This window comes from Giraffa tippelskirchi, chromosome 4, assembly GCF_054371585.1.
Source record: "Giraffa tippelskirchi isolate mGirTip1 chromosome 4, T2T-mGirTip1v1.2.pri, whole genome shotgun sequence".
Lineage (NCBI taxonomy): Eukaryota > Metazoa > Chordata > Mammalia > Artiodactyla > Giraffidae > Giraffa > Giraffa tippelskirchi.
Window position 1 is genome coordinate 126,534,066 of NC_137278.1, and position 17,539 is coordinate 126,551,604.

The following is a 17,539-nucleotide window of genomic DNA, read 5'->3' on the forward strand; positions in this document are numbered from 1 at the left end:
TGAGTGAAACTGGATGGGAGAGAGATTTATGGTAGGAGGTGGGATGTGAGAGACAAAAACAGCCAAATTGAAAAGGGTTTTGTAGGCCATACAATATCTGATTTCCTACTGGATGACATGGAGATCCACTGAAGGGCTTACAGAGCAGAGACATGGCAGGATCTTTTGCAAACAGCATTTTTCTAGATTTAGTGTAAAGATCAGACTATGAATGTTTAAGAACAGAATTAAGGGAGACCAGAAAGGATGCTGGCACACAAATACTGGCAGCACTTGGGTATTGTATATAAGCAGAGATATAGGCCAAGATCAGGGTAGTAGCCACGCTAGGGGTGAAAAACAATTTGGGATATTTTATAAAGGGAGAGGTGAGAAGATACGCTGATGGATTGGATATGGAATATGAGAAGAGTCGAGGATGATTATGAAATTCTGGCCTGACCAATTAGGACAGAATTGTCCTTTACTAAGATAGAGTAGTCTGGGGAAGAAAAAGTTCATGAAAAAAAAAACAGCCTAGCATTGAGGGTTTTCATTGTAGCTGAGCAAATATTTTACAGAAAAAAACTCATTAAGCCAATTAAATTCCCTGAATTCAATTTTAAAATGGCAAAGCTGATTTGTTCCCAAATTTTTTCTATTTCTCTGAAATTATTTTCATCAAGACTATTTCCTACTTTTTCTGGCTCTCTACGCGGCCCCAAGGCAGTTGTCAAGAACAAGCGCCTTATGAAAGGAGGCAAAAAGGGAGCCAAGAAGAAAGTGGTTGACTCAGTTTCTAAAAAAGATTGGTATGATGTGAAAGCACCAGCTATGTTCAACATGAGGAATACTGGGAAAACGTCGGTCACAAGAACTCAAGGAACCAAAATCACATCTGATGGCCTCAAAGATTATGTTTTTGAAGTGAGTCTCGCTAATCTGCAGAATGATGAAGTAGCATTTAGAAAATTCAAGCTAATTATTGAGAATGTTTAGGGCAAAAACTGCCTAATTTCCATGGCATGGATCTTATCCGTAATGTATTCCCTGGTGAAAAAGTGGCAGACCATGATTGAAGCTCATGTTGATGTCAAGACTACTGATGGTTACTTGCTTCATCTGTTCTGTGTGGGAACTAAAAACGCAACCATCAGATTTGGAAGACCTTTTATGCTCAGCACTAGCAGGTACGCCAGATCCCCAGGAAGATGATAAAAATAATGACCTGAGAGGTGCAGATGAATGACTTGAAAGAAGTGGTCAATAAATTGATTCCAGATAGCACTGGAAAAGACTTGCCAATCTATTTATCCACTCCATGATGTCTTCATTAGAAAAGCAAAAAATGCTAAGGAAGCCCAAGTTTGAATTGGGAAAACTCATGGAGCTACATGGTGAAGGCAGTAGTTCTGGAAAAGCTACTGGGGATGAGACAGGTGCTAAAGTTAAATGAGTCGGTGAATACGAGCCACCAGTCCAAGAATCTGTTTAAAATGCATACTTTTAATGATGACAAATAAAATACCTTACTTGTGGCAGGAAAAAAAAAAAGACTATTTTCTGCACAAAATTTACAGCACAATTCTGAATCACTGATTAGTTTTTGTCTAGAGCACACTGTATTGATTATCAGTTCAGTTCAGTTCAGTCACTCAGTCGTGTCCGACTCTTTGCAACCCCATGAATCGCAGCACGTCAGGCCTCCCTGTCCATCACCAACTCCCCAAACCCATGTCCATTGAGTCGGTGATGCCATCCAGCCATCTCATCCTGTCGTCCCCTTCTCCTCCTGCCCCCAATCCTTCTCAATGTGAGTTTCCTCTGTTGATCATTATTTCTACCATGCCCTATTTTCCTGGCTGCAATTTTAACTGTTGTCAGTTTTATTTTGCATAGGTTATTTCTACCAAGTCTAGTCTCCATCCTCCCTACTAACAATTTCTGCAATTTTCAATGACACCTATAAGAGGTTTTGAATCAGTTCATCTGTAATTTACCATGTAAAGTTTATGCTGTTATACATTTTATTTTAGAATATTGCTATCAGAAATATTCATTGTAAACTGAATAAAACTCTAATGGCTCACACTTATTTCTTAGAGCCAAGAGCATCAGGTACATGCAAGGTCCAACTGTTATTGCCTGGAAATACTTTGCTTAGATGGGTAAAAGTATGTTTACTGCAGCACAATAATTATAATTAGAAACTGAAGTGATCCAAGTGGCCTTCAATAAAGAAGAGTAAATAGATTATGGAAACAGTTCTCAGGTCTTAGGATTTCTTTACATGCCAAGATAAATAAATAAAAATCACTGAGAGCCCAAACAGCTTTTATTTACATAGGTTATATCTATTGATATTTACCATACTGAAATTCAAATAGAAAAAAAATTTTTTTTCAAATAGAAAAAATTTAAAATATTTATTAATTCATTTAAAAATAACCCATTAAATATTAACGTAAGTAACATAACATTTATTTAATGAAAAATAAGTATATTTTCCAAACAAAAAAAAATTCAGTGGAGGACAAGGGCACTGATTTACGTTTTTGCAAACAGATTCAATGTCTGGCTTAACAGAAGCTGGATACTCATACCTGCTTGTGCATTCAATCGGCTGCAAAGGCTGTTTTGGTTAAAACAAAGAAAGAAAATCCAGCCTTATACTTTTTGGGTAAAAGGGGGAAGAATATCTTAACTGCTTCTTCAAATTGTGTAAATTGTTCTTTGATATGACATCAAAACTTGAAGAGTGATAGCTTTTTAGAGGTTAGCTGCAATGTGGAATCAGAAACTATTGGGTTGGTCAAAAAGTTCATTTGGGTTTTTCTGTTAAGATAATATGAGAAACTTGAACTAACTTCTTGGCCAACCAATATATTAAAATCTATTGGTCTATCCTGCAATGTGAATACTTCACTTATGAGTGATTTTGTTACATCATGCACTGGTCATTTGGAAAACACTGGTTCAATGAGTTATGTACACCTTTTAAATTTTGACATATTTTAACCTATCATGTAACAGGTAGTCTCTGGAAAATTACACCATATATTTGTGAGAGAATGATAGTGAAAAGACAAACAGCATTTTAGTATTATTATAAAAATGGTTTGGACCTTGCTGACTCTCTGAAAGAGTCCCTAGATGATATTTTGAAAACCTCTGGACTATGAAACTTCTTACTAGAACACAACTGTTTATATGATATAGATCTCCTTCTAATGGTCCATTAAACCTCAGATTTTGCACCCTCCAGAAACAGTCTCTGACTAGATCCTCATACCCCACAACTCTTCATTAGCTGTTTTTCTTGTGTTCCCAATTCCCAATTACACTCTACACAATTACCTATCATAGCACTGAACATATTCTATTTTTATTGTCCAATTATTCAACCATCTCTCACTAGATCAAAGTGAACTGTAAGTCAGTTCAGTTCAGTCACTCAGTTGTGTCCGACTCTGTGACCCCATGAACCACAGCACGCCAGGCCTCCCTGTCCATCACCAACTCCCGGAGTTTACCCAAACTCATGTCCATTGAGTCGGTGATGCCATCCAACCATCTCATCCTCTGTCGTCTCCTTCTCCTCCTGCCCTCAATCTCTCCCAGCATCAGGGTCTTTCCCAATGAGTCAGCTCTTTGCAACAGGTGGCCAAAGTATTGGAGTTTTAGCTTCAACATCAGTTCTTCCAATGAACACCCAGGACTGATCTCCTTTAGGATGGACTGGTTGGATCTCCTTGCAGTCCAAGGGACTCACAAGAATCTTCTCCAATGCCACAGTTCAAAAGCATCAATTCTTTGGCGCTCAGCTTTCTTTATCGTCCAACTCTCACATCCATACATGACTACCAAAAAACCATAGCCTTGACTAGACAGACCTTTGTTGACAAAGTAATGTCTCTGCTTTTTAATATGCTGTCTAGGTTGGTCATAACTTTCCTTCCAAGGAGTAAGCATCTTTTAATTTCATGGCTGCAATCACCATCTGCAGTGATTTTGGAGCCCCAAAAATAAAGTCAGCCAGTGTTTCCCCATCTATCTGCCATGAAGTGATGGGACCGGATGCCATGATCTTAGTTTTCTGAATGCTGAGCTTTAAGCCAACTTTTTCACTCTCCTCTTTCACTTTCATCAAGAGGCTCTTTAGTTCTTCTTCACTTTCTGGCATAAGGGTGGTGTCATCTGCATATTATTGATATTTCTCTGGGCAACCTTGATTCCAGCAATTGAGAGTATCTTTTATCTCTGTGCCACCAAAACCTAGCAAACTTATTTGTATAAATCAGTTTGGTTAAGCAGTTAATGAACAGTAAAATCAGACATACCTCTCCCATTTGTTGCTCAATAATTTGATGTGCAATTTCTTCTATGGATGCCATGATTTGACTGCCAGTGTCCTGCCAAAAATAAAAAGATGCTTTTTCACAATTATACCCACAAAACATATTAACTGAAGAATTTACAAATGAAATTATATGATAGTTAGGATTTGCTTCAAAATAATCTGGTTGTGTGGGTAGAGGTGGGAAGGAATAAACAACTTAAGATTGGCCATGTGTTGACAATTATCAAAGACTGCTGAAGTTCATACAAAAGTTCATAAAACTATTCTCTCTGCTTTTACCAATTTTGAAACTGTCTATTAAAAAAACTTATTCAATACCAAACAACTTCACTTTCAAAGTTACGGAAGTCTAAACCACAGACTTTCGATATAGATCAGGAATGGTTTATTAATTAAAGAAGGTCAACCCAGTCTATAAACAAATACATCACTGTAGCCATTTAACACACTTTTTCATCAGTATACTGTAAAAGCTGACAAAATAATTATATTCATTCAGAAGACTTTAGAAGATTTCTCCAGAATTTTGTCATTGTTTTTCATTGTTCCTAGGTGTTAAGTTAAATTTGAATTTTAACACAAAACTGTCTTCAAATAGATTTGAGAGTCAGTAAGATTAACAGATTGACTTTGACATTTGCTTTTTCTCTATATCAGGTAGTCAAGAATACAAAAATCATCTGATGTTATCATATTACATACTGTCATAAATTCATTAATATTCTACAATTATAATTAACATTAATCACCAAATTGTTTTAATTACTTGTCTTTCAATCACTTTTAAAACCTTAAATGTTTCAATTACTTGTTCTAAAAGCAATATACAATATTTAGATTAATTACTCAACTATCTCCCACTTGAAAAGTAGTGCCAGTTAAGTGCCCTCAACCTCTTTGGAACCCAACCAAGGAGATGGCTACTGTCAAAGCCTGTGTGCTCTGGGTCCATGATGGAATGGCAATCCTCCCAAACTCTGCTCCATTTTGGGGGTGGGGGTGGAGGGAAGGGGTGTCATTCTTCCTTTTTTTCTTTGAAAGGTAACATATGTTCAAAACAGAACAGCGCTATTGACCCACCCAGTATTCCAGAGTTCTAGACTTCCAATAGCCTTCATTCATTTCATCCCATTTATGTCCCCTTCAGTCCAAGCTGGCAGCATTTCTGCTGGCATGAATTTTCAGAAATCTTTGTTGCCTCTCATGCAATTCATGCGGGTTCATACCACCAGACAAGAGAGTCCTGTACAGATCTCCCGTGGGTAACTGCATCTCTATTTCTACCATGTGCTGTATGTAGATCTCAAGGACACTGTGAATGTAGTCTTTTGAACAAGGCTGCTTACTTTTCTTACATGAAAAACTCTTCGAGACTCACTAAGTGAGTTATATCAGTTTTTAATGTCATTCATTCATTTCTCTTTCAATTGCATTACTCACTGAAGACTGACAGACTGTTGTCCCCTTCCTGCCATTCTTCCAGTTTCTTGACCTCAAGGTCCAATAACATTCACCCACTTGCTATTAATACTTTAATAATGTGGTGCCAGACTGCTCTAATGTATATATTTAACATTATTTTAGCTCTTAATATTCTTCAAAGCCTTCCCTTTAACTATAAGACGTGAGGTGCCAATGGTTAAACCTTACATTTTAGCCATATGCACTACTTGTAATTCCTTGAATTTATTACCATGTTGCTTCATATTGCCATGTCTCTGCTAATGGCTTCTCTCTCTACCACAACTGCCATGGAATCACTAGATCAACACGTGTTTGTTTTCCAAGACTAAATTTAACTCAAAAAACTGAGGAAAAATAAGCATTCTTTACATATTGTTGATGTAGGTCTAAATTGAAACAACCTTACCAGAAATTTGCCAACGTTTATCAAAGACTTAAAACTTTTCCTATTCATTGATCCAATAATTCATTCAATATTCTTCAATTCAATAATAATTGTTGAGTGCTTACCATGAGCCAGGCAGTTTTCCAAATGTTAGGGATACATCTTTCTAAATGTCAGGGAGTATTAAAACAAGGGCTTTCCTGATAGCTCAGTTAGTAAAAGAATTCGTCTGTAATGCAGGAGACCTCGGTTTGATTCCTGGGTTGGGAAGATCCGCTGGAGAAGGGATAGGCTATACTCACTCCAATATTCTTGGGCTTCCCTTGTGGCTTAGCTGGTAAAGAACCTGCCTGCAATGCCAGAGACCTGGGTTTGATCCCAGGGTTGGGAAGATCCCCTGGAGAAGGGAAAGGCTACCCACTCCAGTATTCTGGCCTGGAGAATTCCATGGTCTGTATAGTGGGAGAAATAGACAACAAATAAAATATACAAACATTCTCAAATATTAATGATGACTTCTCTAAGTGGAGATTTCAGGCCACTTATTTTCTGCTTTTTGAATGGGTATCTACTAACGGGTAATTAGAAAAGTAAACATTCCTTCATTTGTAATCCACTGTATTTTGTGCCTATTCATCTTCTAAAGCACCTGGTTTTGTCTGTGTAGATGATAAGAGACTTCTAAAGAAAAAGAGCTCATAGTTTTTCAATGGACTAATTTTTTCCAATGAACCTGTAGTGTTTAACACTGCCTAGTATTTGTATTTGAACTCAGAAAGCATCAATATTTACTGAAGGATACTTATCAGGCACTGTGTGACTACTGGACTTCACAGTGAGTAAGAGAGAGACAATCTCTGCCACATGGAGCTTATATTTTAATGAGGAAACAGATTTTTAAAATTACCATGTACTAAATGCTACAAAGTAAACTAGGAAGTAGTGATAAAGAGGAAAACAGAGAAATATAGGAGGGGGTTTATAAAGGTAGTAGAGTGCCCTAGACTCAAGTCAATAAATCAGACTTTCAATCCCATTTTTACTATTTACTGTTGAACTACACGTCAGTCACTTAAGGCTGCTTGCTTATAAATGAAATGGATTCAGTAAAATCTACTTCAAAATATTCTTGTAAAAACTGAGTTTGTGAAAATATCTTTGTCAATGTATGCTGTTGTTCAGTTGCTATGTCATGTCCAACTCCTTGCGACCCCATGGACCGCAGCATGCCAGGCTTCCCTGTCCTTCACTATATCCTGGAGTTTGGTCAAACTCAGGTCCACTGAGTCAGTGATGCCATCTAACCATCTCATCCTCTGTCACCCCCTTCTCCTGCCCTCAGTCTTTCCCAGTATCAGGGTCGTTTCCAATGAGTTGGCTCTTTGCATCAGGTGGCCGAAGTATTGGAGCTTTAGCTTCTGTCCTGCCAGAGAACATTCAGGGTCGATTTCCTTTAGGATGGACTGGTTTGATCATCTTGCTGTCCAAGGGACTCTCAAGAGTCTTCTCCAGCACAATTCAAAAGTATCAATTCTTCAGCACTCAAATTTCTTTGTGGTCCAACTCTCACATTTGTACCAGTGACTACTGGAAAAACCATAGCTTTGACCAAATGGGCCTCTGTCGGCAAAGCAATATCTTTGCTTTTTAATATGCTGTCTAGGTTTGCCATGGCTTTTCTTCCAAGGAGCAAGCGTCTTTTAATTTCGTGGGTGCAGTCACCATCCACAGTGATTTTGGAACCCGAGAAAATAAAATTTGACGCTGTTTCCACTTTTCACCCATCTATTTGCCAATATCTCAACATCTATATACACACACACACATATGTATCAGTGTACAATGGTCTCTTACAGGTAAAACATATTCCCTGAAAGTTAGCTGAATAAAAAAAGTGCTCAATAAATGAGCAACAGGTCAGGAGAACCATCACACTGGAGAGGGAGGGTCTGGGAAAATCTTATAGAAGAGACATTTGAAATAGGCATTGAAGCATAAGCGTTTTTACCAACCTGAGGGACAAAGCAAAAAAACAGGAGAATGCAGCCTTTACTACTCTAGAGCTAATTAACATACAGAAGACATACAGTCCTACATTAGTGGCTCTGATTCTTTTTCCACACTTACCTCAATCTCACTTCTATGTATCTTCCCCACAGGAAAAAATACACCCTCAGTGGGCCATTTGAATCTGTTCATGGGGTTCTCACGGCAAGAATACTGGAGTGGTTTGTCATTCCCTCCTCCAGCGGACCATGTTTTGTCAGAACTCTCCACTATGTCCCATTCGTCTTGGGTGGCCCTTCATGGCATGGCTCATAGCTTTACTGAGTTACACAAGCCCTTTTGCCATGACAAGGCTGTGATCCATGAAAGCTATCGTTTTTCCAGTAGTCATGGACAGACGAGATAGTTGGACCAAAAGAAAGCTGAGCACCAAAGAATTGATGCTTTCCAAATGTGGTGCTGGAGAAGACTCTTGAGAGGCCCTTGGACAGCAAGGAGATCAAATCAGTCAATCATAAAGGACATCAACCCTGAATATTCACTGGAAAGACTGATGCTGAAGCTGCAACACTTTGGCCACCTGATGTGAAGAGCCGACTCACTGGAAAATACCCTGATGCTGGGAAAGACTGAAAGCAAAAGGAGAAGAGGGTAGCAAAGGATGAGATGGTTAGACAGCATCACTGAATCAATGGACATAAATCTAAGCAAACACCAGGATATAGTGAAGGACAGGGAAGCCTGGCATGCTGCAGTCCATGGGGTTGCAAAGAGTCGGAAATCATTTATTGACTGAACAACAGTGGTGTCATCCTCCTTCCATTCAGGTTCAAACTATTAAGTCTGTGCTCTTTGAGTACATCATAAACAATTCATTTTCTTTCCCCACCAGCCCCACTCCCATCAACCAACTGTAGGCTCTTGTTACAAAGTAGTATTTTGCAAACTCCCTGTTTTGAGCCACTTGTGGATGGGGAAATACAGTAGGTCAGAATTTTCTTCTTTTAAAAAAGAAAGAAATTAGAATAGAAAATACTGCATCAAGTATAGTGAGGGTAAGGACTTATTTCAATTTAATCTGTGTGCTGAGTCATGATGGAAAACATATTTTTCTGTGTAGCAGTCAAAAAATGCTTGAAAATATGATGTAAAACAATTATTTTTTTCTTTTTTTTCTGATAGATTTGAAAAGCTGGGACTTCCCTGGTGGTACAGTGGATAGGAATCCACCTGCCAACGCAGGGAACATGGACTTGATTCCTGGTCTGGGAAGATTCCACATGTCATGAAGTAACTACGTCCATTAACTACAACTATGGAGTTCGTGTGCTACAACTACTGAAGCTCCCACAACTACAGCCCATGCTCCGCAACGAGAAGCCACTTCAGTGAGAAGCCTGGGCACTGCAACTAGAGAAAGCAAGGTGCAGCAACGAAGTCCCAGCGCAACCAAAAATAAACAATAAAAGAAAATCTGATGGAAGTTAAGGTTTCCCTCAGGAGAAAACAGGTTCACATTCATTCACTCTACAACTGATGATATATGCTGAATTTCAAGGGGTTAATAAATTCTCCTATGGCCAGCCGAAGGTCTCAGGTTAAGAATCCTTACTGCCAGAAGTAACTTTCCTGGATGAATATTTAATATATTCAACTTTGTGTATGAAAAACCCCTAGAAGGCAAGAATCATCTATGTGTCAGCACTTCTGACCAACAGCAAAATCTCGGGATGCTTACAGAACTGAAACACATCCTTATTCTCCTGTTTCATAAGTATCAGTGCCTCTTTAATGGTCAAAGAATAAAGTTTCAGTCCTTCTCCTGGTATTTTTTCAGTTTTTACTAAGTCCTTATAACATGCTTGCCACTGCAGACACAAAGGAGCATTCCTTTACAGTTTGACTTCCCCATCTTCCTATTTTATCTCCTACTAGTCTCAGAGGGGACTCGTTCAGGACAAACTGGAATGTTCTTTATTCCCCAATATACAATTCCAAGCTCCTCCTCCCTCATTTAAATTCTCCCACCTTTAATAAATAAATAAATAAATAAATTCTCCCACCTTTAAAACTCAGTTGTGAAACTTCTGTTTACTTATAATATTGTATACAAATTTTTACGCAAGAGTGCATTTTTCTAGAGACAGTCTATGGCTTTCATAAAAATTTAAAAAGGTTGCAGGGAGTGCTATGACCCAAAAAAGGTACATGATTATATAAACTATTAATCCTTTCTTATATACGATTTCTTTCCTTTCTTCTCTCCAACAATAGTAGGAATTGTATTGTGTAGCACACACACAAAGAGTAGATATCTTGGGAATGGTTTCTGCCTTTGATTTCCTTTAAAAAAGCTGAAATGCTCCTACAAAGAATGATGAAATTACATTTTCTGCTATCCATTTTAAAAATAAACAGAAAGAGCTTCTTTATTGTAGATCTACTAAACTGATATACAATTAAAACCTAAAACCAACCACACAGCAGGCACTGTTCTAAAACCCTCAAAGTCGGAGGTCCATTTATTAAGTTCCGAGGCACAAAAACCCTAAAGGCCTTAATTTCAAGCCTTTTTGTTTTCCCTTTCCAGCAATTACTTTTTAACAGTTGACCTATATAGCGAAAGTTACAAAACAACCTGGCAACATTTGCCATTCATAAAACGGTATCTGCAAGAGCTGGAAGCAGACTTTAGTAACAAAAGAGATGCAGGAAGCTTGGACGTGCACTGCAGTGAGGACATTCGGCCGTTGCCTTTTCTTTCTCTGAAGATAGCGATCCAAAGGCAGCGGCCGCTCCCGCGCCATCGGTTGTGAAAGTAGAGAGCGTCATTCCTTCGGTCCAGTACAAGCACAGGAACAAGTCACAGGCTCGTGGTGAAAGGGATCCGGGCCTCGGCTCGTCGCCAGGCCGGCCTCTCCCACGTCCCGCAGGCGCTCGAGCCCACTCCGACCCCGGGCCCGGCGGCAGCGCGCGGCTCCGGGAGGCTGGGGAAGAGGCGCCCGCGCCAAGACGGAAGCTTTCCCTGTAGGTGAAAGGTCAGAGGTGCCGCGGGAGAAGCTGCCGTGCGCGCAGAGCCGCTCGCCGACTCCCTCTCGCGCCCGCCACCACGGCCCCGCTCCGGGCCCCGGACCCCGCTCCCGGCTCCGGCTCCGGCTCCGGCCTCGGCCCTTCTCGGAGCCCCGCGCACTCGGCCCCGCTCTCCGGCCGCTCCCCCAGCCCGCCCCGAGTAGCGCGCCGCGGATGCCGAAGTGCGGGTTCTGCCGGCCGAAGCCGCAGGCTGCTGAGAGGACTGGCGGGGGCCCGTTGGCAGTTGGGAGGAAAGGACCTTCCCAAGGCCCCCGCCTTCCTCCCGGGCGCCGTTGCGGCCGCTTTTCTCCTCACCCATGCCTCCTTACCGGCGCTTCTCTGCCGAGCGGCGTCCTACGCTGGGCGTAAACCGGACAGTCCAGTGCGGCGGCTGCCAGGACGGGATGTGGTGGGGGGCCTCCAGGCAAACAGACTGGAAAAAGCTGAAGCGCGGAGGGTTAAAAAAGTGGAGACGGAGCTTTCTGGGTTTGTGTATTTGGGGGGGGGGGTCAGAGTTCGTGACCCCTCCCTCGGCGGCTCGGTGCGCGCTCCCGTCCGCGCCTGCGCACCAGTGGAGTGGAGAGGCGGTCGTGACGTTCCCCGGGTGAAGGGTTGAGAGAACCCAGCCTGTGGAAGTCGACCGCCCCCTATCGCGTAGGAGGGAGACTGCCCCAGCAGAGCTGCGCTTCCCTATCTGGGACTTGGGAGAAGCCGCGTGCGCTTAGCATCCTGTTTGCAAAGTGAAAGTGAAGTCACTCAATCGTGTCCGACTCTTTGTGACCCCATGGACTGTAGCCTACCAGGCTCCTCTGTCCATAGGATTTTCCAGGCAAGAGTACTGGAGTGGGTTGCCATCTCCTTCTCCAGTAGATCTTCCCAATCCAGGGATCAAACCCAGGTCTCCCACATTGTAGGCAGATGCTTTACTGTCTGAGCCACCAGGCAAGTCCCCTGTTTGCAAAAGGCGGTCCTTAAAGGAAGTTTTGAGATTGTTCAGATTGGAGCCAAGATAGATGACCTAATGTTTTAGACAGTTCGGTCTCTAATTTGTGGGAAACTGGGCTTTGTTACAGGCTCTTGCCTTAGACTAAACGGTTTATTAGGACACTAACAAAACTGGGTAGATCCCAATAAAATATTTCAAATTCCCTTAAATAAGCTGGATTATAGCCCTGTTGAGTAAGGTTAAGTTTTACTTATCAACTTTTGTGAGTAAATAGCATAGTGGCTAAATGGAGTTAGAGTAGAATCACTTAGAATGAAAACTTCCAGAAGACTGGCTTTAGTCTGTTTTGTTCACTGGTGTATTCCCAAGCTTATGGGACAGTGCCTAATGGTCAATACAGATTTGCCAAATAAAGTGTTGACAGAATATCACATTCTGATAGTGGCCCCTGAAGCACCAAGGTGTGGTAGCAAGAGCCACCATGTTTGCAAAGAGTACTGTGTGGTTTGGTCTTGAAGAGAAAGGGGTCCTCAAAATGTCTTATTTATTTTTTAATGTCTTAGTTTTGATTTGCCCTAGAAAAGCAGTCACGGATTCAGGCCAGAAACCCAAGTCAGGAAAAACAAGGTGCACTAATAAGGAGAACATCTCTGTCATTTCCCCCTGGAACTAGGCAGCTGGGTGAAGAAAGGGGGCATGCAACAACCCCTAACAAGTGAAAACACTCTTTATGTCTCATTCTCTAGAAGTCGCCCTCTTTTAGTATCATTTGTTGTGTAATTGGTGGTTTTAAAGCAGTCCTCCTCCATCTATCCTTGAAGTCAAGTCCTAAAAGGAAATCAACCCTGAAATGTTCATTGGAGGGACAGATGCTGAAGCTGCAGTACCACTTGATGTAAAGAGTCGATTCTTTGGAAAAGACCCTGATGCTGGGAAAGACTAAAGGCAAAAGGAGAAAGGCCAGCAGAGGATGATATGGTTGGATGGCATTATCGACTCAATGGACATGAATTTGAGCAAACTCAGGGAGACAGCGAAGGACAGAAGCCCAGCGTGCTGTAGTCCATCCAGTCCCAGAGAGTTGGACACGACTTAGCAACTGAACAACAGCTACTCCATCCACCCAAATTGGGATCAAATCCTTAAGTTTGTCCCAAAGATGAAAGTATATTATATACGGGTCCAATGGAAAAAGGCAATCTGAGACCTTTTCTCTATTCTCAGTGCCTAATATGCACTGAGATGGCTGGATGGCATCACTGACTTGATGGACATGGGTTTGGGTAAACTCCCAGAGTTGGTGATGGACAGGGAGGCCTGGCGTGCTGCAATTCATAGGGTGGCAAAGAGTCAGACATGACTGAGCGACTAAACTGAACTGAATATGCACACCCATAATGATGCTTGCGGTCATCCCCTTTTCAGCCAATTAACTTGCTTAGGTCACAATAACATTTGGATGTAGAAACCATCCAAATAGGGAATATGTTTTGTTGGTGAAAAAGAGCTTCCCCTCATTATGATTCAGGAAAACAGATCAGTGTGGTTCATCTCTAATTGCATGACTATAAAAAATGATTTAAAAGACATCATCACACTGCAAGTAGATTTAGTAAATTTATTTTGTATAAATATAATACATAACATTATTTACACTGCTAATATTTTACTTATAAAGGATCTATATCTCTATATGGACAATAAGATACAAACATTTTTAAAGTAAAAAGTTTCTATAAATTTATGTCATTTGAAAAAATAGTATTTCAAGATTGGTTCTTAACATGCTATGATGAACTCATATAAAAGAAAGTTGCCACCATTCATCCTAACCACCCCCTCAAAAACAGGGGGGAATTTGATATTGAGACTTTTGAACGTTTACTACTACCTTTATCTTAAAAAATCCAACTAGAAAATTTCCATTAGAAAATAACATTAGAAATGGCATAGGCTCCAGAATATTTGTGTTTTAGAGGCATTCAAAAAAGAGCGAGAGATCATTTGAATTAATTCACAACAGTGTCCAGTGAATGCAAGGCACTCTGCCAGGTGCTGAGGAGGAATCTCAAATGAACAAGATACAGTTGCTGTTCTCAAGGCTAGAATGTGATAAGCACCATAAGAAAGTCTGTTTAGGAGCCAAAGGCTACAGGAGCAGAGAGGAAGGAGAGACTAGATCTAATCTGCAGGAATGGGGAGAGGCTAGGATCAACTGTTATAGAGAAGTCTTAGGTAAATAGGCAGAAAAATGGGGTGGGGGAGGATGAGAAAAGACAAAACAGTGTGAACAGAGGAAGGTAGGGTCAGGGTTAGCTGCCACATATGATACCTGAGCAAAAGTGTTCACACCAAACCACTCGGAAGCCAGTGAAGGTTGTAAAGAGCAGGAATGAAACTAGATTAGAACTATGCTTAACAAGATGGGTCTGGCAGTGTTTAAATGGGACCACACAAAGGCACTGGAATTAGAAGAAAAGTTATGCCCATAACTGGGAAGAGGTAACAAAGACTTGAGCTAGGGTGGATGCAATAATAGAAGGACAAAGAAGATGGAAAGGACACAACGGCAATTGTAGAGGGTCTTGTTGAGACTTGGAGGCAGATTCTGGAGCCAAGAATGTTGTTTCTCCATTGTAGAAGAAAATATACAGATCTGAATGAAAAGAAATTGAGTTTTAGACATGTCAAGCTTAAAATGCTTAAGATGTAGCTATCCAACAGGTACTTGCTAATATGGCCTTGCAGGATGGTGGGAGTTATAATGTGGGTCCTAGGGGACTTTTGAGTTCAAAATGATAAGAATCCTGTCCTTTCTTCAACAAATATTTTCTCTTGAAAGATGCAAGGTAGGTATTTTGTGAGAAACTGATGTACCAGGAATAGAATAGTACGTTTTCAAGGAGTGTGCAGCATAGTAAGAGAAATAGGATTTACCTCTCTGGAAGTCCCCATGATGACATCTGACTACAACAGATCTCAAATTTCAAAAACTGAGTACAATGAAAGCACACTCAAAGACATAAATCAAGATATGCTGTGATGACCTTTACATTTTAACTGAATTCCTAAATAGCAGGCTTTCCCTTATATTTCTGGATATATTCTACCATCCAAATATAAACTACACCTTTGGCTAACAAGACTATACTTGAAAGTTGTCTTCACTTAGTTGTTTCATTACAGTTTTATATTAAAGTTTGCTCTGATGATCTCATTTTAAGAAATGCTACTACATACTCAAACAATCAAGCTTTTAGTTATTAAAAGGGAGATGTATCTTGGGAAGAGGTTCAGAAATGCCAAAGATAAACTTTCTCATTTTCTTAGACTCTAGTGGGTCCTCTATGTTTAAAGCTGCCACAGATAAAGGAGCAGCACTGCCTAGAGACACATACTAAGGCCAGCTTTCCCCTAGTTTGACCTGGCATCTCTTGTCTAGGTTTCTTAAGCATCCTTTCGGACTTTACTTTATAACTACTCTTCTTTCTCCTTATGAATAAAAGGAGACACTTGAAAAGGATTTGATGGAAGCACATGTATCAACGTAGAAAATACACTAAGTACTACTGGGATCTAAGTACTGTTTATGCTTTCTTCTCATTTATAGAGTGCATGCAACATCTTTTTTTTTTTGCTAAAATGTTAGCTATCAAGAGTGGTTTTAAAAGTATCGACAGCTTTATAACAAAATATATATAACCAGGCTTCTCATTTGACATTGAATGAGCAAGGTTAAATAATTGATCAGCTTCAGTGACATTATGGAGGATTGATAAGGGAATGTAATACTATTCCACATTTAAAACATCTGAGGGGGGGTGGGTGGTAAACCGATAGCTCCCTCAAAAGGCACCATATTTTGTATTTTTCAAAGCCCTCCATGGGGCTAAGCCAACACTAGCATAACCATACATGTGCTTCACATGTAGTTAGAATTATTAGAAGTCTGTGCACTGTTTCTGATATTTAAATATTTAACTGATTCTTGATCCAGCCAACTGTTGGAAGGTAGAATAGCCACTGGCTGATAATTTTCAGATTCTGGTTAGACCAAACCTTGCAGTCAGAAGGTTGAAAGCTCAAGAGGAGGACAGAAGAACCCCAGTAACTTGTTTTGCAAAATGCTGGTCCCATGAAATGAAGGGAAACACTTCATAAGGCATGACCTTGGTCTCTAAAAAGGACACACTAAAAACTGCAGGGATTTTAACATGGAAGCCCTATTTATGCTATCTTGGTTAAAGTTAATGAGATGCAAAGAAATGTTAGTTTACCTACAGCTAACAGAAAGACTTGGAAGTTAACATATAAGGATTGTATGTGAGGTTGCAAGAGGGTTTAAAATGATTCCATAGCAAGCAATAGCCAGAAAATTACAGCAGTCAAACTCAAGATGTAGAGACCCTGGTGCTGCAACAAACATTCAAAGGGTTTCAGAAGGCACTCAGTAATTCTCTTGGCAATCATAGAGATAATACTGAATTAGGAAATTCTTTATATAACAGCAGAAGGGAAATTTCTTCTGCCTTTTATTCAAAGACATTTCTTGCCTTTGAAGACACTTTATATTTCATTTAAGCTCAGTCAATAAATTTATATTATGAACATCAGGGATGACTTTAATCATAGTGTTAATTTCATTTTACTTCTGCTCATCAATTTTTTGTATAAAGCAGTTCATATGTTAAACAATATGTGAACCAAAATAGGAATATAAGTCCTTGCTAATGAGGTATGCTGACAGCTGATTAAAGGAAAATATAAAAAAATATACTTTAATTACCAGAGAGGACATAACACAAAGTGGTATTTAAAAATCTTTTCAAAATGATTACTATAAAATTTCTAATACTGGCTTAGAATCTGTGCTTTTTGATATGGTAATTCCAGTTCATTTAAAAAAATCACAATATTATAGAAAATGTAACATTCTTTTTATATACAAATACCTCTCTACTACCTTGGGCTCAGAACACTTAGAGCAAGGGACATTATGTAATATATAATACTTGCCATATTTTGCTTTTTAAAGAAATAATACATTTATGTTTGTGTTGAAATGGTAGTTTTTTTTTTCTTTTTTAAAGATTAGACTTAATGTAAAGGCCAGTGTTACCCTGAAAATGGAAATATTTTTTCCTACTCACAATTGAGTTAAATGAAAATTCAGATTCTATCCCTTTGCTGTAATTCCTTGATGATATAACATTATCTCATGGCACAAGAGGTATGTAACAGTAGAAATACTTGACAATTTATTGGTTATTTTGTTTCAGTTACTGAGGTAGAAAATTGGCCATGTGTTTTTCCATCAAAAGATAGAAAA

General features: G+C 39.8%; 1 protein-coding gene and 1 pseudogene across 13 annotated transcripts in view; one reads left to right on the forward strand and one right to left on the reverse strand.

Moving 5' to 3' along the window:
- Positions 1-11,842, reverse strand: part of NR2C1 (nuclear receptor subfamily 2 group C member 1) — a 38,774-nt gene extending 26,932 nt beyond the window's left edge. For 9 of the 13 annotated variants that reach the window (XR_014082595.1, XM_081592224.1, XM_081592221.1 and 6 more), the window contains exons 1-2: positions 11,594-11,842; positions 4,320-4,391 (exon numbers count right to left, since the gene is read on the reverse strand). Coding sequence is in view for 12 of the 13 variants with exons in the window: in XM_081592224.1 (XP_081448350.1) it covers positions 4,320-4,373 (54 nt within the window). In the remaining variant the exon portion in view is untranslated. Of the gene's footprint in view, positions 1-4,319; positions 4,392-8,315; positions 8,825-10,258; positions 11,221-11,593 lie in introns of those variants that run through there. The other 4 variants (XM_081592213.1, XM_081592214.1, XM_081592215.1 and 1 more) reach the window with 3 other exon arrangements.
- On the forward strand, positions 607-1,166 carry LOC145544547 (small ribosomal subunit protein eS1 pseudogene; annotated as a pseudogene).
- Positions 11,843-17,539: the final 5,697 nt, after the last annotated feature.